Here is a 27,708-nt window from a genome sequence, read left to right on the forward strand (position 1 = left end):
AACACTGCAACCAGCCCTGGGACTGATTCATGGGGCAGCCACTGCTCAGACCCCTCTGCAGCACCACGATGGGCATTGTCCAGACCCTACAGCATGTCTGATTCCTTCCCTCACCCCTCCTTCATCTGGGATCCCAGGGCAGGGGGGAGTGGAATGGGCAGGTATGAGGGATGAGAAAGGACTCTCATACCCTTCCTCCTGGAGCAGCCCCTCACCAGATGCTCTGCTCAAGGTCCACCCTGACCCTCTTCCTCCTCCTCCTTCCAGCCCCAAACTCCTGCAGAGCCTGGTACCCTCCAGCACCCCAGCCCGGCACAGAAGACAGCCACACTGTTCCCCTAAGCCTCATCCCGTGTAGGCCACACACCGCCCTCAGTCTCGCTTGATTTCCCAAAAAACTACAGCCTAAACCCAGTGATACCCCTCACGCCCCAGCTCTCCCTCCCGTGTGGGCGCCCTCAGTCTCGCTTGATTTCCCAAAAACTACAGCCTAAACCCAGTGATACCCCTCACACCCCAGCTCTCCACACCCACGTCCCCTTCGCACCAAGCCCTGTCCCTCACACCTCCTGCCCAAACCCTGTCACCCCCTCAACACCTCACACCTCCTGCCCAAACCCTGTCACCCCCTCAGCCCCTCACACCCCCTGCCCCAGCCCTGTCACCCCCTCAGCCCCTCACACCCCCTGCCCAAACCCTGTCATCCCCTCAGCCCCTGGGCCGCGCGCCCGCGTCACCACGGCAACGGCCCCGCCTCCCCTCCCTTCGCGCCGTACCGCCCCCTGCCGGGAGCCGCCCGCACTGCGCCCCGCGGCGGGAGCGGGGGCTCATGGGAAGTGTAGGCGCTGCCTGTGGCGCACTCTGGGGGCGGAGCGGCCTGAGGGCTGCCCAATATGGCGGCGGGCCTGGGTCAGGGCAATGGGGTCCGCGCCTAAGTAGCCCAAGCATTACAAGTGAGCCCCTTCACCCCCAGCAATTAGCACCGCGGCCCTCTCGCGCCTCGAGGGAAGACAATAACCCAGCCTCGAGGCAGAGCTGGGAAGGGCTCACTGTGCCCAGAAAGCCCGTGCAGAGTGGCGGGATCCTGGGTCCCAATGGCTCGGCCAGGATGGTGCGGCGCAGGCAGGGACCCCACGAGGAGACTGCCCAAGGCTCAGGGCCACGCCTGATATGTGATATATTCTGTGTGCCAGCGCAGAGGGAAGGGGGCAGAGGTGATTTTTGATCCCTGCCGTGCCCGTGCCCCCGCTGTGCGTCAGCGCGGCCGCGTGGGCCTGGGCCAGGGCTGCCCTGCACCGCGGGCACACTGAGAGCTTTGTCCCGGGCCCCTTCGGCCACGGCGGAAAAAAACCGAGAGAGAGAAACACTGTGAGACCGAGGGCAGCGCCCTTCGAGGGGGAGGAAACAGATCATAATCTCCCTAACGAACTCAGCTCATCTCAGTGCAGAGATGGAGTCGTGCAGAGCTCCCCGGGGCCTGTTCCAGAGGCGACCCTGGCTCTGTGCCCCTGGCTGGAAACACCCCAAAGGCACAGCTGACTGGGACTGTATTTATACAGAGGTGCTTGAAAAACTAACCCAAACGATGGTGTGTTATTGGGGCTTTTTTGTTTTGTTCTGTGTCCCTCTTGGCCCCCCACACACCAACCAAAAATCTGCTGGTGGGGCCACTTTCCACAGTTTGTGGCTGATTCCTTTCAAAGGGCTCTTTCACACAGGGGAAATCCAAACCCTGCCCGGCCACGGACGGAGGGCTGGTGCCTGCAGGGCCACTAGTGTGTGGAGCAGCAGGTCTGTGGCCATAGGCTTCAAAAGCTTTATTGGTCATTAGTTTCTGTTAACTAAGTGGCTCCAGTACTATCAACCACTGCCAGGGAACACAGTGGTAGCTGTAGTTAGGGACACCTGGCGTGGTGTGGGGGGATGAGAAGACCCTGCTTGGTCAGTCCAGGTGTCCTTGGCTGGTGGCAAAGCCCCACACCCTGGAGCACAGGGTTGTTGTAGAAACCAAGGGGGAACTGCAGCCCTGGGCCACACGGTCCCGACCCAACAGCGGCTCTTTTTTAGTACAAGGTGTAAAACAGAGCACAAGGAATTGAATCCTGCAGTCCAGAGGAGAAAGTCCCACTGCCCTCTTCCCAGCACTGGGCTGCCTGAGCCTCCTGGCAGGTGGTGACTGCACCCCTTCACTGATGGAAATGGGAGCACCTGTGCCTTATGCAGTCCCCTGTAGGCTCTGTGCTGGTCCCCATCCAGAGATGGCCACACTGACCGTCCACTTGGAGGGACAAGCTGAGCCCTGCCATTCCCAGCTGGGCTCTGCCATCCTGGTGGGCTAATTGTTGGGCTCTGTGGCCATGGTGTCCGCATCTGGAGATGGTGACATGCTGCTGTTCCCACCGTTGCTCACGTTTTCCTTGCTGTTTTCCCTGGTAGGGTCACTGCCTTTATCCTCCACCCTCTGCTTGAGTTTGAGGGAAGAATCTCTCCGTGACAGAAGGGGCTGGTAGCCAGCAAAGACTCCTCCACTCACGTTTGTTCGCTTGTCTGGGGGTGGACAGAAAAAGAGAATTGTTTACCTGGGGTCCAAACTGACTGTTCAGCTGAGAAAAAGGTTTGTGGAGTCCCTCCTTGCAGGAGGCACTGCGGTGTCTTCTCTGAGAGTCCTTCCAGCCACCAGATGCCCCCAAAAAGGAGGAGATGGGTGGGGGCGTGGGCTCATGCCCAGCATGGGGGAGGTCCATGAGGGGTGGTCAGCTGGCTCAGCTGGTCTCCTACCTCCGGGCCCGATGGGGTGCATCAGTCGGTTCATCTGGACGTTCCAGTGCTTGACGTTGGTGCTGGCCTGTCGCAGCTTCCTCTGGGCAGCCTGGCAGGGCATGGAGGAAAAGGTGATCTGCTACCCCACTGGGACCGTGGGCATGGGTTTCCCTTCCCTGAGTAAGCCTGCATTGGAGGTTCCCTCTGGGATGGAGAGCCAGTTCACGCTCCTCTAGACCTTCTGCTCCCCCTCCAACCCTCCCCCCTTCACACACTCCCACTGCTGACATCCCTTTGGACAGCAGCGCTTTGTCCCAGGGCAGGACACGCTTGTGCCCCTGCATCACACCATGCCTGCACGTGGCACAGCTCAGAAACCCCCATGGCAGTTCCAGCTTGGTCCTCCCCAGCACGGAGGTGACTCTGGGAGGGCTGGAAAGTCCCCTGGGTTCACCGTGTAAGGGGATGTGGCACGGATGTGATGCTCACCATGACATCTTGGTCCACCCGCTGCCTGTTCACTCTCACTTCTTCCAGCTGCTTCTGCGCCTCTTCCAGACACTTGTTCTTGTTCTCCATCTCCTGCTTGAGGACTTGCTTCTCCCTCTGAGTTCTGATGATATATTCTTCTTGCTCCTCCTTCAGCTTCATCAGCTGTTTCAGCTTCTCCTCTTCCTCAGCCAGTAGCCTGACAACGAAGAGCAGGAGGTGAGGATGTCTCCCTGCCACTTCTTCCCTCAGCTTTCCCTGTCCCAGCCTGCATACTGGGAAGTCACCAGCACCCCCCAGTACCCGGGAGCACTGAGCTGCCCTGGGAGCAGGGCTGCCCGAGGATGGGGAGGGCTGCCCTGGTCCTACCTGGCCTGAGCACATCTCACAGCCTCCTCGTCCTGCCGCGCTTTCACCTCCTGCTGCAGGGCCTCCTGGAGCCTCTCCTGCATGTCCTCCAGCTCCAGGATGCGCTTGCGCTGCCGCTCTGCCTCTGCCTCCTTCAGGACCATCTCTGCCTGCATGGAGGCGCGAGCCTGCGGCGGGGACAGGAGCCATCAGTGGGCCAGGCCACCACCAGTGTCCCCAGAACCCACTGGTGGAGCGGGCCAGGGCAGGGGCAGCCCATGGTGACAGGTCCAAAGCAAAGCTGTTTCCCTGCTCAGGGGACAGGCTGAGTCATTTGCAGCCAGTGCTGGCTGTGAGGTCAGAAATGGGCTCCCTGTCCAGCCTGGCACCAGCATTTGCCTCTCACTGCCCCCCAGCTAAAGCCCCTTGAGGCAGGTTGTCCTCATCTCCTGCTCAAAGGGATCTCAGGCACAACAGAGCCCAGAGGTGATGGGTGGCAGCAGCTCTGTACATCCAAACCCCTGGGCTGCCCCGGCCAAGGGAAGGAGAAGGAAGCCCCCACCCCCTGAGCACCACAGCATGTGGGATGCACCCACCTGCTCGGCCTCCCGCAGCTGGATCTCCAGAGTCCTCTGCATCTCCTCGTGCTGCTGCCTCCGCCGCTGCTCCTCCTCCTGCAGCAGGATCTCTGCCTGCCTCTGGGCCTCCTTGAGCAGCTCCAGCTCCTGCAGCTTCCTCTCCTTTTCCTCCTGCAGCTGCTTGAGCCGTTGTGTCTCCTCCTCCTTGGCCGCCTTGCGCTGCTCCCGCTGCTCCCGCTGCTCTCGGCGCTTCTGCTTCAGGTCCTTGTGCAGGGACTTCTTTCCCTCGGCCTGCAGCCGGATGGCAGTCTGGATGGCTGGAGATGGAGGGCACAGTCAGGGGGGACACACAGGGGGCACGGGGAAGCTGGGGAAGGGGCGTGGGGCAGGCACGGACCGAGCGTCCACTCCTGGCGCTGCCGGGTGTCCGAGGCGCTCATCTCGTAGGTGCGGGACGCGGTCTTCACACAGAACATGCACCTCTTCCCATCCCTGTCTGGCAACACCTGCAGGGAGAGGAGACAGCACAGCCTTACCCCCCGTACCCCACCTTATCCCCCCATCTTTAGCCACAGGACTGGCTCTCCCATGCTCGTGGGTGTGAAATTGTGTGTTCTTGGGTCTCTTCCAGGGGTCTGAACAGTTTGCTGTCCCCAAGCTGAGCGTGGCCCGGGCTGTACCTCCACACAGCAATGCTTGTCCAACGGGATGCTCCCCTTCTTCTCCTTCCGTTCCTCACTCATGTAGTAGGACAGGACACTGGGCTTCAGCATGAACCACCGCTCCGACCAGTTCCTCCTCAGCTGGCCCTTCTTCCACAGGTAGCCCTGCACCCGACAGACACGAGATCAAAACAGGGTGGGAGCAGGATGGAGCCTGTGCCCCAGAATATGTGAGCTCCTTGCCTGTTTGAGCACGTCCTCGATGACCTCCTGGTACACCTCCTCCACGGCCATGCTGATGGCCTCCTGCTCGATGCCTCTCAGGAAGCGCCCCGAGTTCACCATGTCCAGGAACTGCCAGACCGTGAGGCCGCCCTGGCCCTGCGGCTCCTGGGACAGGTAATCATCCAGCTCGCAGGAGTTCAGCTCCACGTTCATGGCTGTGCAGATCTTCTTCAGCAGATACTCCACCTGTGGGGAGGAGGACACTCGGTGACAGTGTCTCTGTCTGGGGACAGGGCTGTTCCCACCCTATCAACCCATTCTGGAGTGCCCAAGGCCACATCTCTCTCCAGCCTGGAGATGCAGGACCTTGATCCCAGGAGGATAACCCTGTGTTGAGGCATCCTAGGCAGCAGGCTGGAATGGAGGAGACTCCAGCTGGGTTAGTTTGACTTCTACCAAGAGGGTTTTCCTTTCAACCCCAAGGCTGGGGTTAAGGGATGTTTTGTCTGGTTTGTCTGCAGAGTAAGAAAACTCTGTAGCAGTCAAGAGCCTGAAGGAGTACAGGCCAGCACTGTTGAACTCCATTCAGGACTGATGTCTCACTGCTTCCCAAAAATCACTGGGGAGGAGCAGGGGGACAGGTCCCTATGGAGATAAGCATCATTTTAAAACTGCAAATAAAAAGAGTCAAGGTGGTTGACATGGTGTGGGGAAGACTTACTCCAGCTCAAGTTTTGCTGACAGCTCTCCTCTGCCCACAGGCTGGGGACTGAGACCAGTGGGTGACTGCAGGGAACCACACAGGAAGGTGACACACAGCAGGGTCCCCACACCCAGCTGGATTTTTTATGTCATTTAATTGTGAAAAGGGCAAGAATGGAGTGCTGGTGCTCAGGATGATTCAGTTTTTCATGGTCTGGGGAACAGGAAACTCCTCTCCCAGGGCACAGGAAGTGCGGTCGCCCTCCTACGTCTGCGCAGCACTGTGCTTCTTGTCTTTTTTCTCCTCCTTTTTTCTTTTTTTAAATTTTGACTTTTCTGCTGATCTCAGGAGGTGGAGGGGTAGAAGGCAACAGCAGCCATTTGCCCAGCCAAGTTCCTTCTGCTGAGGCCACTCTTGGCTTCTGCACGTGTGCATTCTCCCCAGACCTGCCCCCCTTCTCATGGGGGTTTAATCTGACCCCAGAGAAAAGGAGAACCTTCCCCCCTGAATGCTGTGGAATTTGGAGATTACTGCAAGGCTTTTCTTTGGCTGGCACCTCACCCTTAACACTCCTCATGCTGGGCAGGGGCTGAGCACTGGTGGCAGTGGCCAGGAGAGGGACAGCCAGGTCTGCTCTGCCACTGCCCTCTAGGCAGGAGAGCACTTTGGAGGGGTGCTCTGAAATCCCCCTCTTCTCCCTGGGCAGTGGGGGTGGCTGTGGGCACAGCAGGGGTGTCCAGGGCAGACAGCCCCCTTGTCCCACCCCCAGCCTCCTCTCTCTCATCCCCTGGAACACCACATCTTGCGGGATGCAGTGGGATGTGCCAGGGAGCAATAGTATCACCCACAAATGGGGCTCTGCCAGCACATGGAGCCCTGGGAGGACAGGGCTGGGGGGAGAGGCAGGTCCTACCTCATCTGGCACCATGACAAGAGGGTATTTGTCTTCAGACAGAAAGTTGAAGAGACACCAGAGCTTGAAAGCATCCTGGTGGGACACAACGCTGTTCCCGTTCCGGTCGGGTTTGTAGTTCTTCTTCGCCGTCAGCGTCCAGCAGAGCTCATCGAAGTTTTCTTTGACAAAAGCACCTTCCTCCACCTGCAGGCAGGAGTCAGGGGCTGAGTGGGGAGCTGAAGAGCTATGGAGGGGAGTCTGGGAGAAAAAGTGCTGGAGAGAACAATCCCTCACTCCTAAAATCTGTCCATGGGGTGACTGGCAGCACCAGCAGGAACCCTGGGGTGCAGCACAGGCAGGATGACGTGGAGCTCTCATCCTCAGTGCCTCCATGATTTGGGGTTTCTTGTTTTCCCATTCAACCACAAAGAGGAACTGAGGAGTGAAGGGAGGCCAGCAGGAATGGTGCCTCCACCAGCCTGATCCCTGCTGCTGCTCTTTAATTGTGTCCTGGCACTGTGAGCTGCCTCGGGCAGCACATTTGGTGCAGATGGGTCAGCTGTGATGGGGATCAGAGGAGCTCTGGCTGTCCCTGGGTGCTCTGTCCCAGCTGTGTGAGCACAGGAGCAAACTGTGGCCTGTAGCAGCAAAGCTGGGGGAAAACCTTTGGGTGACAAAAGCTAAAAGCTTCTCTTACTAGGAAAACCCACTTCCCCCTTTTCAGGCTGCCTCTGGGATACTATTAGCCCCAGTGAAAGCAGAAGGGGTGGGTTTAAAGATCACCTTCCAAAGAACCATGGAAGGATTTTGGCACTGGAAGGATTCTGGCCACTCTGTGATGGGGAGATTGGGCTGGGCTGACCTTGGGCAGCTCCTGCTCTGGGCTGAGGGAGCTGGGGAAGGCTTTGCCCTTGCTTGCTGCTGACCAGATCCCTGCAGCCAAGACCAGCATTGCTGGACCGAGCTGGGCAGCTGCTGACCAGGGGCACAGGGATGGGGACTGGCACAGGACAAGAACACCAGGAGAGCCAGGGGAGTGAAGGGTTACTGCACCCAGCTCTGGCCCCTTTCTGTGAGCACACCGTGGAAGAAAGCTGTCAGTCATTCTTCCTCTCCTCACGTGCCTGGAAGAAACAGCACCCACAGACCAACCTCTGGCTGTGTCAGACAAAGGTGTCTTTGAACCACAGAAAAAAAGGGAGAAAGCCCCTGCCCACCCCAACTCTGCTCCTGCTTGCAGCTCATCCTCCTCCCTCTGCTCTTTTCCAAGCCAAATGAGGTCTCAAAGGTGAGGATAAAAGGGGCTGATTTCTCTCTCTGAGCCCTTCAGGAAATGTGGGCAGAGATGCTGCTCCATGCAGAGCTGTGACATGAAGGGACGACTCCATCCTTGACAGGGAGACACTGAGCATTAAACATTTCTCACTTCTTTTGGCATTCACCCATCTCTCTGCACCTCTTTCCACCCACCAAGGAATGTGGTTCCCAAGAGCTAAGGGGACCTCCCAGGAACCTCCATGCTCTCACGTGAGGAACAGCAGCTCTGGGGGACGACCAAGGAGCTCACCTTGTCCAGGATGTACTTGTTGAGGTAGGGCATGTAGCCCTGGCTGGACACAGGCCCATCATCATCATCACGGAAATGCTCTTCCAGTGCCACGGGGTCGTGGGGGATGCACAGCACCGTGTACAGGTTGTGAGACAGCACCTGGCCAAGCACAGGGGTGGTGAGAAGGTGAACAACCTCCAGCCCTGCCCCAGCACATCCTCAAGGTGTCACCTCCTCACTCACCCCCCTGAGGACTGTGCCCTGTGTGGCATCACCTCCTCAAGGTTTGGGTTTGGCATAATTCTCAAATGCAAACCTTAGAGAATCATTTAGAAACAGGCAAAAATCGAGGATTTTTCCACGTTAGTTTCTTTTCTTGGCACATGAGGAACTTCTTTCTTGAAAGGGCTGTTTCAAACCTCTCAGAGCAAACAGGACTCGCTCTGATCTAGGAAAGCTGATAAGCCACCCCAAGCCATGCACTTGGCACAACCATGGCCCAGCCTGGCAGCAGCCACTGTCTGCTGGGGACACAGAAAGATGGAAACACGAAAATAGGAAAGACTGGTGAGAAACTAAGCAAAGGTTTTGTCTGGAATGGAGATCTGGAGACAGACCATCCCCAGAAATACTCAGCAAGGCTTGCCAACAGCCCACTTTGTTCAAATGCCCCCAAATAAAGCATGTTGACAAGCTCATGCATTTCCCATGTGCTGGAAAGCCTGGAGCAAGGCTGCCCATCAGCACCAGCAGCATCTCTAGCTTGTGGTGCTGAGCAGGTGGTGCTCTCCTTGCTTTTACATCCCAGAAGCAGGAGATGGTAAAACAAGTGACTGACACTTCCCCACTGCACCCAGATCTGCCAATGCAGCTTGCCAAGGACTCAAGAGAGGGGCTGGAGGAGATGGAACAGCATCCCTACTCCTCTTTGCAGGGCTGGAAATTTCCTCCCAGCAGCAGAGGAGCTGCCTGAGGCCATGGTGGCTGCTGCAGCTGGAGACAGTTCTTGCTCGACCAGATTTTCATTCTCTTTTCTGCCCTTTGGACCAATGGGATCAGCAGGACTCCACCCTGTGCTCACAGAACAGGGCTGTAGCCCCGAGCACTGCTGCTGCACTGTGCCTTTTGGGGCTCAGTGCAGCCCCAGGGTCCACACAGCGGTGGAAAGGCTTGGGAATGTCATGGACATCCTCCAGCATGGCAACCAGTCCATCAGGATGAATTCAAAGTTTGGGAATTGTATCCCATTCTGTGTTTCCAATGTGGACCCTCATCTCCATCCTTCACCCCCACTCCCAGAGCACCCCTAAAAAACCCTGTGAGGTCTCACTTGTGACCCTGGCCGTGGGGGACACCCTGAGCCCATCCATCCATCCATCCATCCATCCATCCATCCATCCATCCATCCATCCAGGCTCCCTGTGACCCAAAGCCCCTCCTCTCGCAGGGCTGTCACTGACAAAGGGAGAGGAAAGCCCTGGCCTGGTCAGTGGTGGCATGGCTGGAGATGGGAGAGGTGAGAGACCCTTGCAGTCTGAAACAGTGACAGGAGGAGAAGAACAGCGGGGGAAAGGGATGCTAGGAAAGCAGTTTGCTGGTACAACCTTTCCCCTGTGGCATGCAGGGGTCTGCCTGACTCCTCCTAGTGCCCTGGATTCCTCTGAGCAGCAGCCTTGCTTCTGTTCTCCACCCTCTCCCACCGCTGTCACACCCATCACCCATGAGCAGAGGAGCCCAAAAGCACCAGGGCAGCTCCCGGTATTTCCAGCCACGCATGGCCACACGGAGGGACCACACCCCACCTGCACCCACAGCCCTTCCAGCCCCGCCAGGGAGAGGGATGCAACGGCACTGAGAGCACAAAGTCTTCCCAAGAGCAGGGCTGTGGTGTGCCTGTGCTGGGAGCAAAAACTTCGCGAGCTCTCTGGGCGCGCGGCACCGACCGCAAGCTGTCCTTCCTTCCTGTGACACACACACCTCCACTGCCAGCAGCATCTGCACACGCCTGCCTGCGCAGAGGTGCCCCAGCAAGGAGCCCAACGGCTTCCCACAGCTGTGTCTTCATGCTGGAAACCCCGGCACCTTCTCAGAACACCGGAGCTCCGGCTCTGCGCCCCCAGCCAGCTCCGGGGCTGGCTCCGTCCTCTAGGGGCAAGGCCAGTGTCTCTCCCACCCCTGTTCAAGACCCTTCGTGCAGCAACACGCCCGGGTGAGGGAGAGAGCACGGCGCAGCTCAGGGCTCAGCACCATGGAGGGGTTTGGAGAGGGCTCAGGGGCTTTAACACATTGCTCAGAGCAGAGAGACCCCGGATTCCTCCCTCGCTGAACCGCGGCTGGCCTGCGTAGGCTGGGGCGAACTCGAGTGTTTCTGTGGGTGGAAAAAAGCTCTCCCCGGCCTGGAGACAGTGGGAAAGTCATCCAGAGCTGAGCTGTGCTGTTCAGTGACCTGCTGCCAACCCATCCCGTCACTGAGGGCGCGTGGGAGAACATCCCTGCCCCTCTCAAGTGTCCCCCTGGGTAAAGTCACTTCGGAGGCGCCATCCCCAGCATCACCACGGCGCCCACACCACGTTTGCAGACCCTGCATGAACTGTCCATGAAATTGCCATTAAAATCAGAGTCTCTGTGGCCTCAGCATCGTCACAGGTGATAAAGATGTCTCAAGACAAGCAGTGCTGGTCCTTTTGGGACCACCCCATGCCTGGGCCAGACGCTGGACCCAGAGCAGTGAAGGTGCAGGGGGTGCTGTGAAGGGAGCACAGCAGCCCCTCTCAGGGATTAGCAAACCGAATTAAGCTCTGGCCTACTTGAGGATTTTCCTTAATTCCTTCAGCTATTTCTACAGTTTTAGCAGGTGAGCGTGGCTCGCAGGGCACATGCCACGAGTTCTGGGGGGCAGCCAAAGGCTCTGAGCCGCAAAGGCTGAGCAGGAAGACTCTGCCTCCCCAGATCCCTGCAAACAAAACTCTTAATTCTTGGGCAAAACACATCCCCCTGCCAAAGACCAGCACCTTCTCTGCAGTCTGCCCTGGGGAAGCCCTATAAAATAAAGGGAATGGAGGAAAATGGGGTTTTTTTGCAGTGGTTCAAAACGGTCTCGCAGGCTGGCAGCAGCTGCCATGTCCTGACGCAATACCTCCCGTGCTCAGCACGTTCCTGCTCAGGTCTGTTCTCTCATCACAGACCCTGGTACCAACCAGCACTTCCAACCCCAGCCTAAGAACCAAAACAGATGAAAAAACACATTCCCACCGCGTGCAAGGGTTAAAAAAATCAATTATTCTCAGAGCCAAGGGGCTGGCTGGTAGGTGCCAGCAACCCTGGCCTGGGGGCAGACAAAAAGGTTTTTAAAGCTGTGATGGGTTTGATGAAGGGCTGAGGGCATGAGCCCTCTCTGAAAGCTGCTAAGAGTGCGGAGAGGGGAAAGCAGAGAGTTTTTAAAAGCGCTGTGTTACTTCTAGCCACACCACTGAGGAGCTTTTGTTAAAAAAACAACCTGTCCCTACCTCCTGACCCACTGGTTCAGCAAGGAGAAACACAGGTGCTCCGGCAAGCAAGAAAATGTAAACAGAATTTGGGCTCTTAGCTGGCCATAAAAAGCACACGAAACTGATAACTAAAATTTCGATTTCTTATAATTTTTACCTAGAAAACACATCTGAGCATGAATTCTCCCCCACCCCATTTTTTAAAGGGAGATGCCACAGCGCCTGAGAACTTCACCCGAACCAGCGTGGAAGCAACAAGAAGATCTTATCTTAATATTTAACAATTTCTCCGCGGAAACCCGCGGGGATGCAAAGCAGCCCCGGGCTCGTTCCTCCGCTCGCTGCCCACCCTCCTCCATCCGTGCGCCGGGGCTCGGGGGACTCACTTTGAGCTGGGATTTGGACACCTTGCCGCTCTTCTCCACGTCCAGGGCGGTGAAGGCGTACCAGATGGACTTGAGCAGCTCGGCTCGCAGGTCCATGGCTGGCGGCGGCGGCGGCGGCTCTGCCGAGCCCGCGGATCCGGTTCCTGGAGCCGCCCGGGCGGGCGGGACCGGGGCGGGAGCGCCGCCTGCTCGGGGCGCCCCGGGAGCCCCCGGGCCCCATCGCCGCTCCCCGCGCGGCCGGGGCTCGCCGACCCTCTGCCGAGCTCGGCTCGGAGATCAAGAGATCCGTGGTAATTTGCGTTTTGGGGTGAGAAATCCTCGCTCTGGCTCAAGCAGCAGCTTCGCCGGGCAGCCTTTGGAAGGGATCGGTGCCACCCGGCGAGCGGAGGCTCGGCCCGTGGCGCCTCTCGGGCCGTGCCCGCGGAAACATCCTTCTCTGCAAACTCCTCCGGGATGTCCCAAACACGGCCCACGCGGCTGCCGGGAGCCTGTGCCAGGTCAGGTTTACAGCTGGACTCGAGGATCTCGAAGGTGTTCTCCAGCTCTGTCCACGCAGCACCCAGGGCAGTGAAGGGACTGAAGGCACAGGACACCAGCCCAGGTCTCTCTCCCCAGCTCAGGGGAGGATGTAGGATGTGTTGACAGACACGGTTCCCTAAATCTAGGCTTGCAGGGGTCCCTGGAAGAGGCAAGGCCTGATGAGAGATTTTAGGGACATGTCTTAGCCCCTCCAAGCCACACGCTGAGGGCTCAGAGGGTACAGCTCACCCTGCTCCCAGCCCTGCTCTGGGACAGCTGCTGCTTTGGCAGGACATGTTTGGTCTATTCCACAAATCTCCTCAATGTCCTCAATTCTTACAGCTGCTGAACACCCTCTCCTCCCAGCTTCCACCAAAGAGAAGAGAGGTCCTTTTAAAAACCAAATTTTGAATTTGTTTTTATTTCAACTCAGCATTTACATCCAGGTCTAGCTCAGCTCCTGGCAAGTGCTGGCTGCTCTGCTCCACAGCCAATGAATCTGCCATGGAAGCCCTGCTTGAATAGGAAGTGTGACAAAGAGATGGGAGAACTGCTCTTGGAACCATCCCAGTGCTGGCTCCAATGGCAGGAACTGCTCACCCTCCATAGCGAGCTCAGGACAGGGCTGGCTCTGATGGGCCTTTATTGCTTCTGTGCAAGTGCTGCCCACTTCCCCTGAGCTGGAAGGGTGGGCAAGAAAGGGGAGCTGTTGGGCCATTCCTAGAGGGAGAGGGCAGGAGTGCCCCTGAAGAGAGGCTGCTGCTCAGAGCCCAGGAGCAGGCAGCAGCCCAGTGTATCTGCTCTCCCTCCCCGGAGGGAAGAGCCCTTCAGACAGGGTCACCCCAGCAGCCCTGTGCCCCCTCAGTGTCCCAGCTGGCACAGGGCACACGCTGGCACTGGCTCAGACTCTGTCCCTGCCCCGCCACCCCTGCACACGGCAGGCTGGGGCTGCCACTCCCCTGCCACAGCTGCCCTGCTGGCCTCAGCTCCCCTTCTCAGGCAGGGCTGTGTCAGGTGGCACTGGCTCGTAGTGGATGACTGCTGTGGCCATGCTGAGGGCTTCCTCCAGGCTCTGCTGCTCTTCCAGCTGGGGGAGAGAGAGAGAGAGAGTGATGAACCCCCAAAAGGCAGCTCAGGGTGGCTCCCAGCAGGACACAGGGGTGACACAGGTGGGTGACACGGGTGTGAAGCACAAGGCCAGACAGGGGTGTTGACAGAGGAGCATTCTGCAATCCCAGCAGGATGTCCCTGTTGTCCTCTGCACACAGGGTCTCTGGGAATTAAGGAGCAAGCCCCCTAGGTGAGCAGCGATGCAGCAGGGCCTGAGAGCAGGCAGTGGGTGGCCAGGGAGTGAAGGGGACAGTGGCAAGAGCCATGTGGTACCTGCACAGCAATGTGGGTGCCATGGGAGGTGGCCAGCAATGCCACCTGCTGATGACAGAGCGGGGTGATGCCCGACTCCTCTTCTGCCCCAGAAGCGACTACGGCCACCTGGAAAAGGTCAGTTAATCACGTTTTAAATGAAAGCACAGATCTCTTCTAGCAGAGGAAGCCTGCTTCCTGGGCAGTCCCAGCTTTGTCTGTACCTCCTGTGCCTCGGTGCCATGGGTGCTGGCCACAGTCATGGCCCCAGTGTCACCAGCTGCCAGCTGTCCCTCGGGCACGGTGAGGACCCCGCTCTGCGTCACCACGCCGATGGCACTGCCCAGGGCCTGCAGCTCCTCCTGAGACAGGCTGACCTGGGGGTGACAGCAGAGCTCAGGGAGTCTTAGGCAACCCCCAAGTTTAGCAATGCATTGGTCTGGACAGGGAGGAAACAGCATCTCTGCAGGACTCAAGGCACAGAGAGCTCCAAGGACTTTGCCCAGCACCATGGATAAAACTGACAACAGAGAACTCAGAGTTTGAGTCTTCAGCCCTCCCCCTTCCACCACATCTTCCCATTCAGCCTTTTGTCTCAAGCCTGGATGGGGACAGCTCTGTGCATTGCAGCAGCAGGAGCATCTCAGGCTAAGAGGAAACAGGTCACTGGTGGCAGCTGTTTCCCTTGCCCCGTGCCACAGAAGGAAGTTTTTTCCAGTCAGCACAGGGGCAGCTGGTGGAGGGAAGTACAAGAAAAGCACTGCTGTATACAAGTGATGACAAAACATCTCCAAATCCAGCCTGGGTCAGCAGAGGTGGGGAGCTGCAGGGAGCCAAGGGCTGCCAGTCACCACACAAACACCCAGAAACCCCATCAGCAAGGGGGGCACTGGGACCAGAGACCCCCCAAACCAAGTCTGCAGCAGTGGGTGAGGCTGTAGGAGGGAGCCCTCAGGGCAGGAAGAGCCCAAGAAGCTCCAAGATCTGAAAAAAATGCTGGAAAAAGAAAAGGCCCTGCAAAGAACATCCTGGCTGAGTAGAGGCAGAATCTCACTTCAGATACTAACTGCTGTCCCTGACATGCTGAAGGTGTCTGTGTCCATACCTGCTCTGTCCCATCCTGAGAAATAAGCGAGATTTGTGTAGGCACAGCATCTTCCTCTTCATCTTCCTCCATCTCTGTAAGGAAAGCAATATGCTGACTCTCCAATGGAGAGCCTCTGTCAGCAGCTGCAGCAGCTGGATCAGAGAAGGGGAAGAGCAGCACTATCAGAGTGTGAAACCACACGCCTGCTCTCTGGACGTGCCTGTGGTCTCAAGGGCTGGCACAAAAGAGCACAAGGACCATGATGACACCAGTGGTGGCCTGGGAAGAAGGACCTTTACCTCTCCCTGTAGCACAGAATGGGCAGGGACCTATTCCCAACCTATTCCAATAGATCTGGCTTTGATGGGGAGGCAGGAAGCCATAGCACACATTTGGGTCTGAGGGGCGTGTCTGCTTTTGCTGTCACCTCCCTCCCCTTTGCCACACCTTGATGGAGGAGTGGCTACTCACCCTGCAGCTGCTCGTAGAGAGCCTGCTCGCTCTCCTCGGTGGCCTCCAGCTCGCCGTGGCTGCTGCGTTTGTGCATGGCCAGCGTGGAGGTCTGCCGGTAGGTCTTGCCACAGCTGCTGCACGTGTAGGGCTTGCAGTGCGTGTGCACCACATGGTGCTTGTACAGGCTGGAGTACTCGGTGAAGCGCTTCCCACAGCCCGGCACGGTGCACAGGTATGGCTTCTCTCCTAGGGCAGAGGCCACAGAGCTGAGCTTCACCCTCCTCACGCTCTGGGGAGGGATTCTCCACCAGAGCAAATAGCTGGAGACAGACTGCTGGAATAACAATCAATCCAATGAAGCAATTCCCACTATTTCCTCCAACTCCCTGGCCACTCCCAGATCCACCCCTGCGACGTTCAGCCTGGAAATGCCCATTCCAGCCCCACCAATCTCCCCGCTGCTGGCTCCCTCCTACCTGTGTGGATCCTCATGTGGTTCTTGTAGTTGGTGGCGCTGGTGAAGCCCCTGCCACAGCCAGGCTCTGCACACATGTAGGGCCGCTCGCCCGTGTGCGTCCGGATGTGAACCTTGCGGATGTTGGACGTGGTAAAGGAGCGGCCACAGCCCACGAAGGGACACTTGAAGGGACGTTCACCTGCATGGACAGAGTGCTGTGGGTGACACCTGCCACCATGCAGCCACCTGGAGACCTTTTCACAGGGCTGTCCCCTGTGCAGTTCCTCCCCCGTGCTGCTCACCTGTGTGCGTGCGGATGTGTTTCTGCAGGTCCCCGGAGGTTTTGAAGGCTTTGCTACACAAGTCTTCTGGACACTTGTAGGGTTTCTCACCTGTGTGTGTTCTCACGTGGCTCTTCAGACCATACCCTGTCCAGGACAGAGACCACAACTCATTTTGTAATGAGAAGGAAACACCATGACAAGCTGAGTACCACCCCTCAGTCCATGTACCTGAGTGTCTGTGTTGTGTCTGCAAAGCTTGAAAGGGAAGAAATAACCAACCCCAACACCACTTCCAACCTTGCTTCCATCATTATCTGCCCAAAATCAATGAAGTCACAGAAGGCTCCCGTGCTGTGATTCCCTTGCTTTAGATGCGCTGGATATTGTGCTCTACTGGGTTGGACAGAAAACGAAATCTGCTCAAAACAGAAATTTGTTACCTGTAGCAAATGCTTTCCCACAGCTTGGGAAGTCACACGTGTATGGCCGGTCACCTGTGTGAGCACGTTCATGTACCTGGAAAAGAAAGAACAGGTCCCTAAAATGAGATCCAAGGGAAGGAAGAAGGAAAACTGTGGAAGAATGCTGGTGGAGAGAATATGAAGTTCCCTGTTGGATTTCACCTTAGCCAGCTGACACATCTGGGTCTCTTGGAGAGCTCAGCATGTAACTCAGCTGCACACAACAGAGCATTCTGCTCTGGCAGTGTAACCTGGGACTGGTCTGGCCAGCACACTGCCATGTCACCTGCTTTACCTTGAGGTGGTGGGCAGTGGTGTAGAGGCGGCCACAGCCTTGGTACCCACAGCGGAAAGCTCTGCTGCCGACCTGCTGCCCCTTCCTGTGGCTTTGCACCTCCTCCTCCTGCAAATCCTGCTGGAACAAGTACTGGAATCAATCCAGCAAGCCACCACAGCTTCACCAAGCCCACACAAATATTTCCCTCCTTGCCATACATATGCACTGCTGCAGTTATCTTCCAAAAACATGTTCCTACAAACCAGCTTGTACCCACATGGTGAAGCCCAGGTGACGGGGCTCTAGGAACCTGCATTTCCCCCTCCCAGCTCCCAGGGGGTTCCCAGACACAAAACTCCCTTTCTCAGCTCATTTGAAAGATGTGCAGTTAGTATTTGCTAACTCAGCAGAGAAGCCACAACATTTTTATAATTACTGGCAAAGAGGAGTTCAGCCTAGTTCCAGTCACTGAAAAATTCAGACCTGGGAAGAGATGTTGCTGGAGTCTTTACTCTTCACATGGCAGGTGTCTGTCACTCCCTCCTCTTCCTCGTCAGACCCCTGTGAGTGAAGCACAGGCACTGTTTGTGTGTCCCCATACAGCGTGGAGCAGGAAGGCAGTGACAGCACAGTGCCACCCCACCCTTCCCCAGAGAGCAGGGGCTGGGCCTGCTGCAGCAGGCAGGTCTGTGCCCAGCTCAGCACCCCTGGCAGCCCCTGCTCCACAGCCTGTGGAGGTGGGAGGAAAAGGCAGTACCTGGGATATTGAGGTGGGACACTGCAGTGACAGCACACCAGGATCTGAAGCTGCTTTGGTTTTGAGGCCTTCGTCACCATGGGGACAGTGGCCATGGCTTAGCCACTGCTGGCACACCAAAGGCTGTATGACAGCAGCTCTCCTCCCTTCCCAAACCTGAGCCTGCAGCAGGTTAAGGGTGGCAGGCCCAGCACCCCACAGGACCAAGCAGCCCCATTCTGTGTCCCCAACTCCAGGCACCCCTCAGCAGTGGCACTCACACTGCAGCCTGTCCAGTTGCTTCTCTCAAACAGGGAGGGCACAAACTCAGGCCAAGAGGTGCTGTGCCCTCACCTTCCTGCCATACTGCTGCAGTGCATTAATGGTGTCCACATCAGGGCCATCATCTTCCTCCTCCCCAGCCAGCTCCTGCAGCCCAGTTTCTGTCTGCACTTGCAGGATGGTGCTGCCAGGTGCCAGGATGACAGGACGGTGGATGTAGGCAGTGGAGCCATCCTCCAGCTGGACAGCCTGGAATGTGCTGGGTTCATAACTCTCTGCAAGAGGAAACATTCAGGTAAAGAGCTGAAAAAAAATTCAGCTGAAAAAATCCTCAGTGTGAGGCAGAAAAAAGTGCTTCATCTCCCCAGCCTTGGAAATCTGAGACATTTCAGCAGCTTCCCTCCAGCTGCCAAGGAAAGAGCAGGGAGTGCTTTACCTTTGGCTGTGCTGTGTATGAAGGCCATGCTGCCATCCTCCAGCACCACTGGCTGCCCATCTTCAAAAGCCACAGCCTCTAAAAGGAAAGGAAAACATCCACACACTTTCCTGGAGGTCCCAGCATGGGGAATGCTGTGGCAGTTGAGGCTGCCAAGCAGGAGAGGACACAGGGCTGCCTGCTTGCCCTGAAAGGCAACCACAGCTGTAGGTTTTAAGACACCATCTGAGCCCTTCTGATGGGAATGATGAGATTTTCAAGGCTTCATGCACAGATTTGCCTCTTCCTTTGCTCAAAGGAGTGATGTGGTGTGACACAGGGAGAGCCCACAGGTGAAATGACACAAACATTTGTCTCCACCTCCACCAAATTCACCTTCTCATCAGATTGCTAACGACTTTGCAGGCAAAGTCCTTGTTCACTCAGCCTCAAAACCACAAGAAAGAAAACCCCAACAGAAACCCTCTGCTCACGTGGACTTTTGAGAGCTGGAACTGACAGAGGAGCCCAAATGCTGGAGCACTGAGAGCTGCAGCCACATCTACAGTGTCCTTCCAAACAAAAGGAGGGCAAGGTGTGTTCCTCACCTTTCTGAACTGTCACCTGATGGATGTAAGCTGTGGTCCCATCTTCAAGTTCAATGACTTGCCCTTCAATCAGCTTTTCACCTGGAACAGTTAAAACATAGCATCAGCTGCTGAGCCCAGCCCCTCTGTCCCACAAAAGGCAGAAATTGTCACTTCTGGGCTCTTATGGGTCAGCTTTGCCCCACAGAGACACTTCACTCCCCAGAAATGCTGGCATTGCCCTTGTCTAGAGAGGACACACGACAAAGACCCTCAGGCACCACTTGCTGAGGAGCTGCCCCTCACAGCTCCTCGTGCCAAGGAGCAGACAGAGCACACAGAGAAAACAATTACACTTGTGTTGGAAGAAAAGATCAACTGGCTGTGCTGAGCAGCATCAGCAAGTGCTGGGAGATTTATCTGCTGCTTTGGCAGAGGATCAACTGCTAGGAAACAATTACAGCACCTAAAGGGGCCTAAAGTGCTGCCAGTGTTGGGCTGTAGGGGCTTACTGCAAAGCTGTAATCATGACTGTAATCATGAATGTAATCATTACCCAGAGCTCTGGTGCAGAGAGCAGATTGCTCCATCCCTCTGGAGAATCCAGGCTGGTTTCACCTGGAGCTTAAGGTTTGAGAGGGGGGTCACACAGCCTGGTGCTCCCGAGACAGCCCAGCTCCACACACACAACAAACCTGCAGTGAGTTTGCACAGAAAATAAAGCAGGAGAGCAACCCCCAGGACACGGAGCTGCACAACTCCTCCATCCTGTTCTGCAGGCTGGGAAACGGCGTGCTCCTCTTCCTGGGAGCAGTGGGTGGTGGAGAAAGGGGCACCTCACCAACACCAGGTAAGGGCAGGTGTGGAATTTGGCACCTCTCTGAGTGGGAAAGGCACTGCTGTGAACCAAACCCGGCACACCAGTGATGCAAAGCCACCTGCTCAGCCCAGGGGAAGTTCTGGTGGAGCAGAGCTCTGCAGGCCACAGCATCAGCTCCCTGTCCACAGCAAGCCTGGGAAGAGCAGGGCCCTTCCAGTCTGAACAGAGCTTTATTTTCCACAGCAACAGCTCTCCCGTCTCCACAGCTTCATTTCCAAACCAGAGGCATGTTTGATTTGTATTTTATTTCACACCAGACTTCAGTGCAAATCCAACAGCCACCAGCTGCCCGTGCCAAGTGGCCACACACGTGTGACACCTCCCACGCCGTGAGGGGCACTTTTGGTGACCCTGACTCTAATTCCAGAGCCAGGAGGAGCCCTGACAGCCCGAGGCTCTGTTACCTCTGGCAGCCTGCTGCAGGCAGGCCGTGCTGCTGTCCCCAAGGGTCACTGCTGGCAGCCCCAGGCTCTCCATGCTGATCCCCACACATGGATCCTGCCTGGCAGCACGGGGGGCCCACAGGGACACGGGGTCGTTGTCTTTGCTGCGAGCCTTAAGTAAAAAGAACAATTCCATTTCAATTTCTGCCCCTGGTTTCTCCTCCTCCTCCTTTAGTTTCTCCACTTCTGCACACTAGGAAAGGCTTGAATGGCCTCAAAAGACTTTTGAAGTGGTAAAGGGTTGAGATGGACAAAGCTGCATCCTTCCCACACTGAAGGCAGGCAGGGATAAGAATCTATTCCACAGCCAAATATGAAATAAAGCTTATCAAGCAAACTGAACTAACAGACTCTTCTTAGAGACAGCACAAATGTCACATGCCAGCCCCTCCCGTCCTCCAAACGATCTGCAGGCTTTCCAGGTACTTTAAATCCTCAACCTACAGGCTGAGCACGTCCTGTGCTGCAGGAGAGAGGGGCAGGGTGATAAAGCTTTATTCCTCCTTCTCTCCTCCCTTTCCTGACTAACCCCCAGCCTTCCCAGGGACAATTCCAGGCTCTAAGCAAATGATGCTAGAGCCTGCACACCCCCAGAGCACATTTCGCTGGAGGCACTCTCTGCTGATGGCTTATCTTCCCAAGGCGCTGCAGCGCGTTCTTCCTCAGCCAAATCTTTGATCGTTTGATTTCCAGCGACGAGGCAAAACCGCCCCGTCCGTGCCCGCCGCCGCTCGGGGCCCGCTCGGTGCCGCCTCGCCCCGCGCTCCCCGCACCCGTCCCGCCGGGAGACGGGGAAACCGTGCCACGGGCTGCGAGGGCAGGGCCCGGGGGTGGCGGGGACACGGTGGGGGGCTCCCCCCGCGCGGCACCCGGGGGCTGAGGCGGCTCCGGGCGCGGCCGCCATCGCCGCCCCCCCATCCCCCACACCGACCTGAGCTACCCGCCGGGCCCGGGTCCGCCGCCGGCCCGACGTGCACCGCGCGCGGCCCCGCAACCCGCATAGCGGCGGCGCTCCCGCCCGCGCGGGGCCGCCCCCGCCCGCCATACAGGTTCCGGGGCCGGCCGGGCCGCGCGCGCCGCCCTGCGGCCAATGCAGGGGAGGCGCAGCCGGCGGCGCATGCGCGGTGCCAATGCTGAAGCCACAAGGCCCCGGTTTTCCCGAGCTGCCGCCGGTACCTGCCCCGTGGCCGGGACCGGCAGCGCTGCCGCCCGTGCCCAGCCTGAACAGGCAGCTGAGGCCAGCCCGGGGCTCCTGGGATACACTGTGAAGCGATGTAGAAACTCCTGTGCCGGTAGCCCGAGACAGAGGGCAAAGAGACGCCAGTTGTTTATTTAACGAGGCAGGAGATGCAGCCGGGTACGCTCCCCGTGCCTCTCCCCTCATGGCGGCCCCGGGCTGCCGCTCCCAATATGGCGCCGCGCCGCTTGCGCCAGTCTCGCGAGATCTCGCCGCTATTTAAAGCGCGGAGGAGGCACTTCCGCCCCTTCGGTCCGAGCAGCCGCAGCCATGAGGTGCGTGCAGCCCAGCGTCTGCTCCGCGCCATCCGCCGCCATCCACCACCATCCGCGCCCGGTGGGGGCCGCGGGGCCGTCCGGGCGGCCGGCGAGGCGCGATCCTCGGGGTCGATCGCGGGGGGGGACCGCGCAGGGACCGGGGCGGGCTCGGGGCCGCGTCCCGGGCGGGGCCGGCTCTGAGCCCGCGCTGCCGTTTCCCCCCGCAGCAGCAAAGTGTCCCGGGACACCCTGTACGAGGCGGTGAAGGAGGTGCTGCACGGCAGCCGTGCCAAGAAGCGCAAGTAAGAGCCGCCGACACGGCGGGACCGGTCGTGTCACCCCCGGCCTCGGCCTTGCCCCCTCCGTGCCCGGCCGGGCCTCACCCGGTGCCTCCCGCAGGTTCGTGGAGACGGTGGAGCTGCAGATCAGCCTCAAGAACTATGACCCGCAGAAGGACAAGCGGTTCTCCGGTACCGTCAGGTTCGCCATCCTCTCGCTCCTACCCAGCCTTCGGCCCGGTCCCGCTCGGGGCCGCCGCTGCCGAACCGCTTGGGGAGTCCAGGGCGCCGGTGCGGGCGGCTGGACGGACCCTCACCCTGGGTCTTAAAACATGAGGGGAGGTGCGGCAGCCCCCTGGCTGTCCCACCGGCCTGCTGGGGACGGCAGGATGCCCCGTGCTGCGGTAAGGTGTCTCCGTGCTGGCTCTGGGCACGCGGCTGGGGCTGGCTGCTCGCTGACTCGGACCTTCCTTCCTTCCTTCCTTCCTTCCTTCCTTCCGTCTCCAGGTTGAAGTCGACTCCACGGCCCAAATTCTCGGTCTGTCTGCTGGGAGACCAGCAGCACTGTGATGAGGCCAAAGCAGTTGATATTCCTCACATGGATATAGAAGCTCTGAAGAAGCTCAACAAAAACAAGAAGCTGGTGAAGAAGCTGGGTGAGTGTCCATAAGGTTTTTCCCCGTGCTGAGCAGAGTCAGCCCCAGTACCAAAATCTGCCCAAAACTATTCAGGAAAACCACCGGGCTGTTTCCAGTGCAGGTCTGACAGATCAGTGCTGCAGGAACGGGGCTGGTTGTCCAAGGAAGGGAGAGACACAGAAAATGTCCCTGCCAACAGTTTCATCCTTTGCTGTGTCCCTCAGTTTCCTGGTCGGGGAGCTGGAGGGCAGCAAAAGCCAGGAAACACTGGAGGCAAGAGTGTGCTTTAGTCCTGCAGTTCTTGTGTGAACAGAATGAAATGCACTCATTTTCCCTTGGTCAGAGAGAAAATCCTTCCCTTCCTGGGAGCTCCAGAGTCCCTCTGTGCCTTCCTCAGGCAGACAGGAGCTTGGCCCTCAGTCCTTCATGGGCCATGGAGCTATGAGCTGTTGGGTAATGGTTGGCCAGGCCTCTCCCAGGTGGATCCTCTGTTGCAGAGCTTGGAGTTCAGTGTCCCCTGGGCTCAGCAAAGGACAATTCCTGCAGGGAACAGGATTTGGAGTCACTGTTGAGTGGGGCTGGGCCTGGCTGCTGTGGCAGTCATCCCTCAAAGATTGGCAAAACCAGTTCCAGTTCTGGTGGGACCCAGAGAATGTTGGATTCATCTGCAGGGGGGAGTTGCATGATCCCTCCTGGGAGCTTGGAGTGGGAGCAGGGTCCATCCTTACTCCCTGGCTGTCTCCTTGCAGCTAAGAAGTACGATGCCTTCCTGGCTTCCGAGTCCTTGATCAAGCAAATCCCTCGAATCCTGGGGCCTGGCCTGAACAAAGCTGGGAAATTCCCTTCTCTGCTCACCCACAACGAGAACCTGGTGGCCAAGGTGGACGAGGTCAAATCGACCATCAAGTTCCAGATGAAGAAGGTAAAGCATGGCTGCAGTTGTGCACCTGGGGGTTGTTCCAAGGCTCTGCTGTCTCTGTGTTGGGCTGTAGGTGTCCCTCGAGTGTTCCTCAAGCATGGGGAGATGGTACCCAGAGTGTTCCATGGCCGGCCAGAAAGGAGGAATAGTTTAACTGTGGTTGATGATCTTGGAGCAAATGATGAGGAGACAGTGCTGAGCACAATCCAGTGTATTAATGCTGCTCCTAGCACGTGGGTGCTGCTCACGGGGTGGGACCTGGCCAGGGCTGTCCCTGGGTCTGAGCACGAGTGGGGCTTTGCTGGGGGTGAATTTGGGACTTGGCTCTGTCCAAGTGAACTTGGGAGCAGCTCTGTGGGGACACATCTGGGAGGACACAGCAGATGGGAGGGTTTGCAAACGCTTGAGCATTTAAAACAGCTGAGCTAGTGATGTCCTGACACTTGGCCTGTTGGCTCACTCATAAATCCCTGTCCCTGCAGCCTGGGGAGCATTCCAGGCTGCTCGGAGAGGAGGCTTGGCCTCTGCCACAGCGCAGAGGGGGCTGGGGGCTGGCCCAGAGGCAGGAAGTGAAGCTGCTGTGGGCACGTCCAGAGCACAGGACAGCCCAACACGCTGAGAGTGAGCCAGCTCTGCATTGCCTGTGAAAGCTGTACCCCTGTCTGTCCCCAGGTGCTCTGTCTGGCTGTGGCCGTGGGTCACGTGAAGATGACAGAGGACGAGCTGGTCTACAACATCCACCTGGCCATCAACTTCCTGGTGTCCCTGCTGAAGAAGAACTGGCAGAACGTGCGAGCTCTGTACATCAAGAGCACCATGGGCAAGCCCCAGCGCCTCTACTAAAGGGGGGCAGCAATAAACTCTGCAGACACCCACAGCTGTGTGTGCTTCTGTTCCTCCAGAGCTCCTCGGGGAGGGTTTGCCAAAGAGCTGCTCACTTCTTCCTGGGGAAAGCCTCAGATGCTGTGTTGAGAGGTGAATTCCGAGTGGGATGTTGGAGGTTTTGAGGGAAGGAGCCTCACCCCCCTGCATTCAGAGAGGGAGGGGAAGGAGCCCACTCTCCCCCAGAGCAGAGGTGTCCCAGCAGGTTGGGCTGTGGCCCCAGATCCCCCTGTGCCCACAGAGGGGACCCTTACCTGGTGCAGAGCTCACCTGAGTCCCTGCAGAGCCCAGCCCTGCCCAGGTGCAGCTGCTGAGGCCTCGAGCACTGTCTGCAAGTCCAGGGGTGCTGAAGGACAGAGCTGCAGCCCAGCGGGGCTGGTGAGGGCAGCAGAAGGGTTTAAATACAGGTGCCCCTCAGCAGCCCACACCTGCCCAGGTGCAGCTGCTGAGGCCTTGAGCACTGTCTGCAAGTCCAGGGGTGCTGAAGGACAGAGCTGCAGCCCAGCAAGGGGTGTTTCCCTCCCCTCTTCCCTCTGAGCCAGTCTAACTCCATGTTCTGGCCTAAAAATGAATTTTCTTGCATTTAAGTAATGTGCGTAAATAAATACATTGTGCAGGGACTGGAGAGCTTAAGGAAGTGCAGCATTTAAGCTTCTGGGGGGAGAAAAAATACTTTGGGCCCTGGAAAAGCTTGTCAGCATCTGAGGGAATAAAACAATGAAAATAGCTCTGGATCCTGCTGTTAGAAACCTTTAAAATAAGCATCAGAGCCAGTTTTTGAAAGATCAACACGACACCAAGAAATTCCATTTAATAATTAAAAAAAGACAATACAAAATGCAAACATTTCTTTTTACAAAGTTCAAATAACAATTTTTTTTCTTTTAATCAAGTGCAAATAACTTCATGAACTACATCTTGCTCATTCACTTTAATAGTTTCTGCTGGAGATGGCAAGTCCTGGCCCGCTGCAAAAGGCAGATATAAATACTCCAACATGAACAAAAAAAACCAAAACCCCAACAACCCTAATTTTTTTTTTTTTGACTGCTTCCAAACCTTGATCCCCGAGGTGGCTGATGTGGGTTTCAGCCTTTCAAACCCATTCTGAGGTGGGGGTGGGTGGCTCCAGGGGCCCTGTGGGATTTTGGGGGCTTTTTTGAGCTGTTTGGTGAAAGCAGAAGGGGGAAGCACCATTACCTGGTGCCTTTGGCCATTCCTGGAGGATTTGCTGCCCACCTCATCCTTCCACAGCAGGGGAGCAGAGGTGGCTGCTGTGGTGACACCGGTGACAGCCAGGACACCCCTGATGCCCCACAAAGGCAGCTGGGCAGTAACCTGACATTAGATGAGCCAGGGTTAATCAAAGTTAATGAACTCTGGTGGGCACGAGGGGTGTGGCACTCCAGGGCACCACAGCAGGGTTGGTCATTCCCGGGCTGATTTTATTTTTGCTGCTGGTTTTTTTTCCTTCTAAATGCAAAGGACCTTTCAAAGGTCACTGCCCTGTGCCACTGTCCCAGAGCCACAAAACCTCTCCAGATCCCTACAGCAGCTTTTGTGCATTAAAGCAGCTGCTTTCAGACAGCAACCAAGTGACAAACAGCCCAGCTCACAGATGTGGAGCTTCCAAACAGGCTGGGAGCCGGCAGCAGGAGGGGAAAATCCACAGCTGGGATGAATCAGGACAGACTTTTCCAACTGACGCATCTTGGGGACAAACCTCAGCCCCTGTGCCAGTGCTCAGCCCGCCTGCAGCCCCTCACAGAGCCCAGGAGAGGCTCCTGGGGTGCTGCAGCAGCGTGGATCAAGGAGGGAAAACAGGGATGAGCAGCTGCTTCCCCCAGATGTGGAAAGATGGACCCAGTGGGACATGCAGAGCAATAAATAATTGGTTTGTTAAGAGCAGGGCTGGGCTCAGGTGTGGGCAAAGGGACAGTGAGGGACAAGTGGGGACAGTGGTGGGAAGGGACCTGCCACTGGCAGAGCTACAGGCAGCTCAATCATGTTATGTCCTGGCAGCTCCAGGCCTTTGAGAGGATGAGGATGAAGGTATGGGGAGGATGACAGCTGAGAATTGGGCTGGAAAAGCAGGGAGGCATGGGGAGGAGGAGGAGGAGGAGGAGAGGGGTGAGCAGCAGTAGCAGTTGCCTGTCCCTGGGAGTTCTGTCTGTCCACATGAAGATGCTGGGGGGACAAACCCACCCGTGGTGTCCACCTGGCCATTGTGCCCAGCTGAGCCTGTCTGGGGGAGGCAGATGCAGTGAAACAAGGGCTGGCAGGATGGGTCTTCCCTGGGATCTGCACCCCACTCCCTGGGGAGGGACTCCCACAGCATCCCTGCAGGGTGAGGACACACAGGGATGGGGCCAAAAATGCCTGGTGGGGCTCAGAAGCACAAAAGCTCCCCAGGTCTGTGAGGGTGGCTCTGCTCAGGGGGATTGCTGTACCTGGGGGAGAGATTTTGGGGCTGAGTGGAGAGCCAGCTCCCCTCTCCTCCCAGCCCCCCAGACCCAGCCTCAGCAGGTGTTGCCTCATCCCTGAGCCCCTGCAGGGAAGCAAATCAGTTTGCAACAAGCAGGTGACAGGGCTGAGTTTTGATGCCCCTCGCAAGGAGGCTGGGACAGCACCCAAACTGTGGCAGATGAGTCTGAAAGGACCAACTCCACCCCCATGGATGAACCAAGATGCCTCCAACTCCCTGCAAAAACTCACCCCATTGCACCGAGCAGAAGAGGCACCGTCTGCCCCCAGAGAGGGGTTTTTATCGGGGACAAACGTGGCAGAAAAGGCCTGAAGATGCCATCACGCTGGTCAGCACAGCCCAGGGCCCTGCTTGCTCTGGGCGGGTGGTTTTTGTTTTCTTGCAAACACACATTCTCGTTTCTCAGGCAGTTATAAATATTGTCGTTTCTAGTAGAAAAAAAAAAAAAAAAAAAAAAAAAAAACAAAAAAAAAAAAAAAAAACCAAAACAACTTCCCTCTAAATAATATAAGGAAGACTCAAATGATTGCACTTAATACATATGAAAAAGGTAGAAAGGAGGATATCCTAGTGCACAAACATTAACTCCTGCTCTTCTCGAAGCTTGCTTTTCCGAGTTACTCTTTGGCAGAGCTTGTAACAAAGTCTGGTTTCTTGGCACAAGTGTCTGGGGTGTGGGGCGGGGG

General features: G+C 57.2%; 3 protein-coding genes across 6 annotated transcripts; 1 reads left to right on the forward strand and 2 right to left on the reverse strand.

Annotated features, from left to right (window-relative positions):
* Positions 1-1,802: 1,802 nt before the first annotated feature.
* Positions 1,803-12,760, reverse strand: DEF6 (DEF6 guanine nucleotide exchange factor). The gene is made up of 11 exons (XM_041427039.1): positions 12,084-12,760; positions 8,228-8,368; positions 6,679-6,864; positions 5,081-5,308; positions 4,856-5,002; positions 4,573-4,681; positions 4,194-4,492; positions 3,619-3,785; positions 3,250-3,448; positions 2,779-2,869; positions 1,803-2,547 (listed from the first exon to the last, which is right to left on the reverse strand). Exons 1-11 carry the CDS (start codon positions 12,177-12,179, stop codon positions 2,336-2,338), a joined length of 1,875 nt encoding a protein of 624 aa, XP_041282973.1. The 5' UTR covers positions 12,180-12,760; the 3' UTR covers positions 1,803-2,335.
* A 76-nt stretch (positions 12,761-12,836) lies between these two features.
* On the reverse strand, positions 12,837-21,644 carry ZNF76 (zinc finger protein 76). Of its 4 annotated transcripts, none has more exons than XM_041427037.1 (16): positions 21,503-21,644; positions 20,288-20,438; positions 19,025-19,105; positions 18,438-18,515; positions 18,074-18,276; positions 17,741-17,902; positions 17,467-17,544; positions 17,002-17,118; positions 16,686-16,761; positions 16,264-16,389; positions 15,981-16,160; positions 15,523-15,750; positions 15,070-15,143; positions 14,189-14,341; positions 13,986-14,093; positions 12,837-13,689 (listed from the first exon to the last, which is right to left on the reverse strand). In XM_041427037.1, the coding sequence occupies exons 2-16, from the start codon at positions 20,358-20,360 to the stop codon at positions 13,585-13,587; spliced, it is 1,842 nt and encodes a 613-aa protein (XP_041282971.1). In that variant the 5' UTR covers positions 20,361-20,438; positions 21,503-21,644; the 3' UTR covers positions 12,837-13,584. The 4 variants fall into 4 exon arrangements, with proteins under 4 accessions (XP_041282971.1, XP_041282970.1, XP_041282969.1 ...); XM_041427036.1 differs by lacking the exon at positions 21,503-21,644 and adding an exon at positions 21,258-21,318; XM_041427035.1 differs by lacking the exon at positions 21,503-21,644 and having other exon boundaries at positions 20,288-20,975.
* A 126-nt stretch (positions 21,645-21,770) lies between these two features.
* RPL10A (ribosomal protein L10a) lies at positions 21,771-24,530 on the forward strand. The gene is made up of 6 exons (XM_041427046.1): positions 21,771-21,838; positions 22,048-22,122; positions 22,220-22,300; positions 22,606-22,754; positions 23,486-23,658; positions 24,328-24,530. The coding sequence occupies exons 1-6, from the start codon at positions 21,834-21,836 to the stop codon at positions 24,496-24,498; spliced, it is 654 nt and encodes a 217-aa protein (XP_041282980.1). The 5' UTR covers positions 21,771-21,833; the 3' UTR covers positions 24,499-24,530.
* The last annotated feature ends 3,178 nt before the right edge of the window (positions 24,531-27,708 follow it).

The sequence above is a fragment of the Onychostruthus taczanowskii genome, unplaced genomic scaffold, assembly GCF_017590055.1.
Source record: "Onychostruthus taczanowskii isolate IOZ18803 unplaced genomic scaffold, ASM1759005v1 scaffold97, whole genome shotgun sequence".
NCBI classification, from domain to species: domain Eukaryota; kingdom Metazoa; phylum Chordata; class Aves; order Passeriformes; family Passeridae; genus Onychostruthus; species Onychostruthus taczanowskii.

What these genes read in the sequence shown, in the direction of transcription:
- DEF6 (XM_041427039.1), bottom strand. Translation starts at nt 12,179, where the DNA reads ATGGACCTGCGAGCCGAGCTGCTCAAGTCCATCTGGTACGCCTTCACC. An exon ending in ACAAGCATTGCTGTGTGGAG is followed by an intron (nt 4,682 to 4,855) that starts GTACAGCCCGGG and finishes CTCTCCCTGCAG; the next exon opens with GTGTTGCCAGACAGGGATGG. An exon ending in GCACCCCATCGGGCCCGGAG is followed by an intron (nt 2,548 to 2,778) that starts GTAGGAGACCAG and finishes GTCCACCCCCAG; the next exon opens with ACAAGCGAACAAACGTGAGT.
- ZNF76 (XM_041427035.1), bottom strand. Translation starts at nt 20,462, where the DNA reads ATGGAATTGTTCTTTTTACTTAAGGCTCGCAGCAAAGACAACGACCCC. An exon ending in TGCAGCAGTATGGCAGGAAG is followed by an intron (nt 17,903 to 18,073) that starts GTGAGGGCACAG and finishes AACCTGCTGCAG; the next exon opens with GCTCAGGTTTGGGAAGGGAG. An exon ending in CCAGCAACATCTCTTCCCAG is followed by an intron (nt 17,119 to 17,466) that starts GTCTGAATTTTT and finishes TTGTTCCAGCAG; the next exon opens with GATTTGCAGGAGGAGGAGGT.
- RPL10A (XM_041427046.1), top strand. An exon ending in AGCCGTGCCAAGAAGCGCAA is followed by an intron (nt 22,123 to 22,219) that starts GTAAGAGCCGCC and finishes TGCCTCCCGCAG; the next exon opens with GTTCGTGGAGACGGTGGAGC. An exon ending in TCAAGTTCCAGATGAAGAAG is followed by an intron (nt 23,659 to 24,327) that starts GTAAAGCATGGC and finishes GTCTGTCCCCAG; the next exon opens with GTGCTCTGTCTGGCTGTGGC.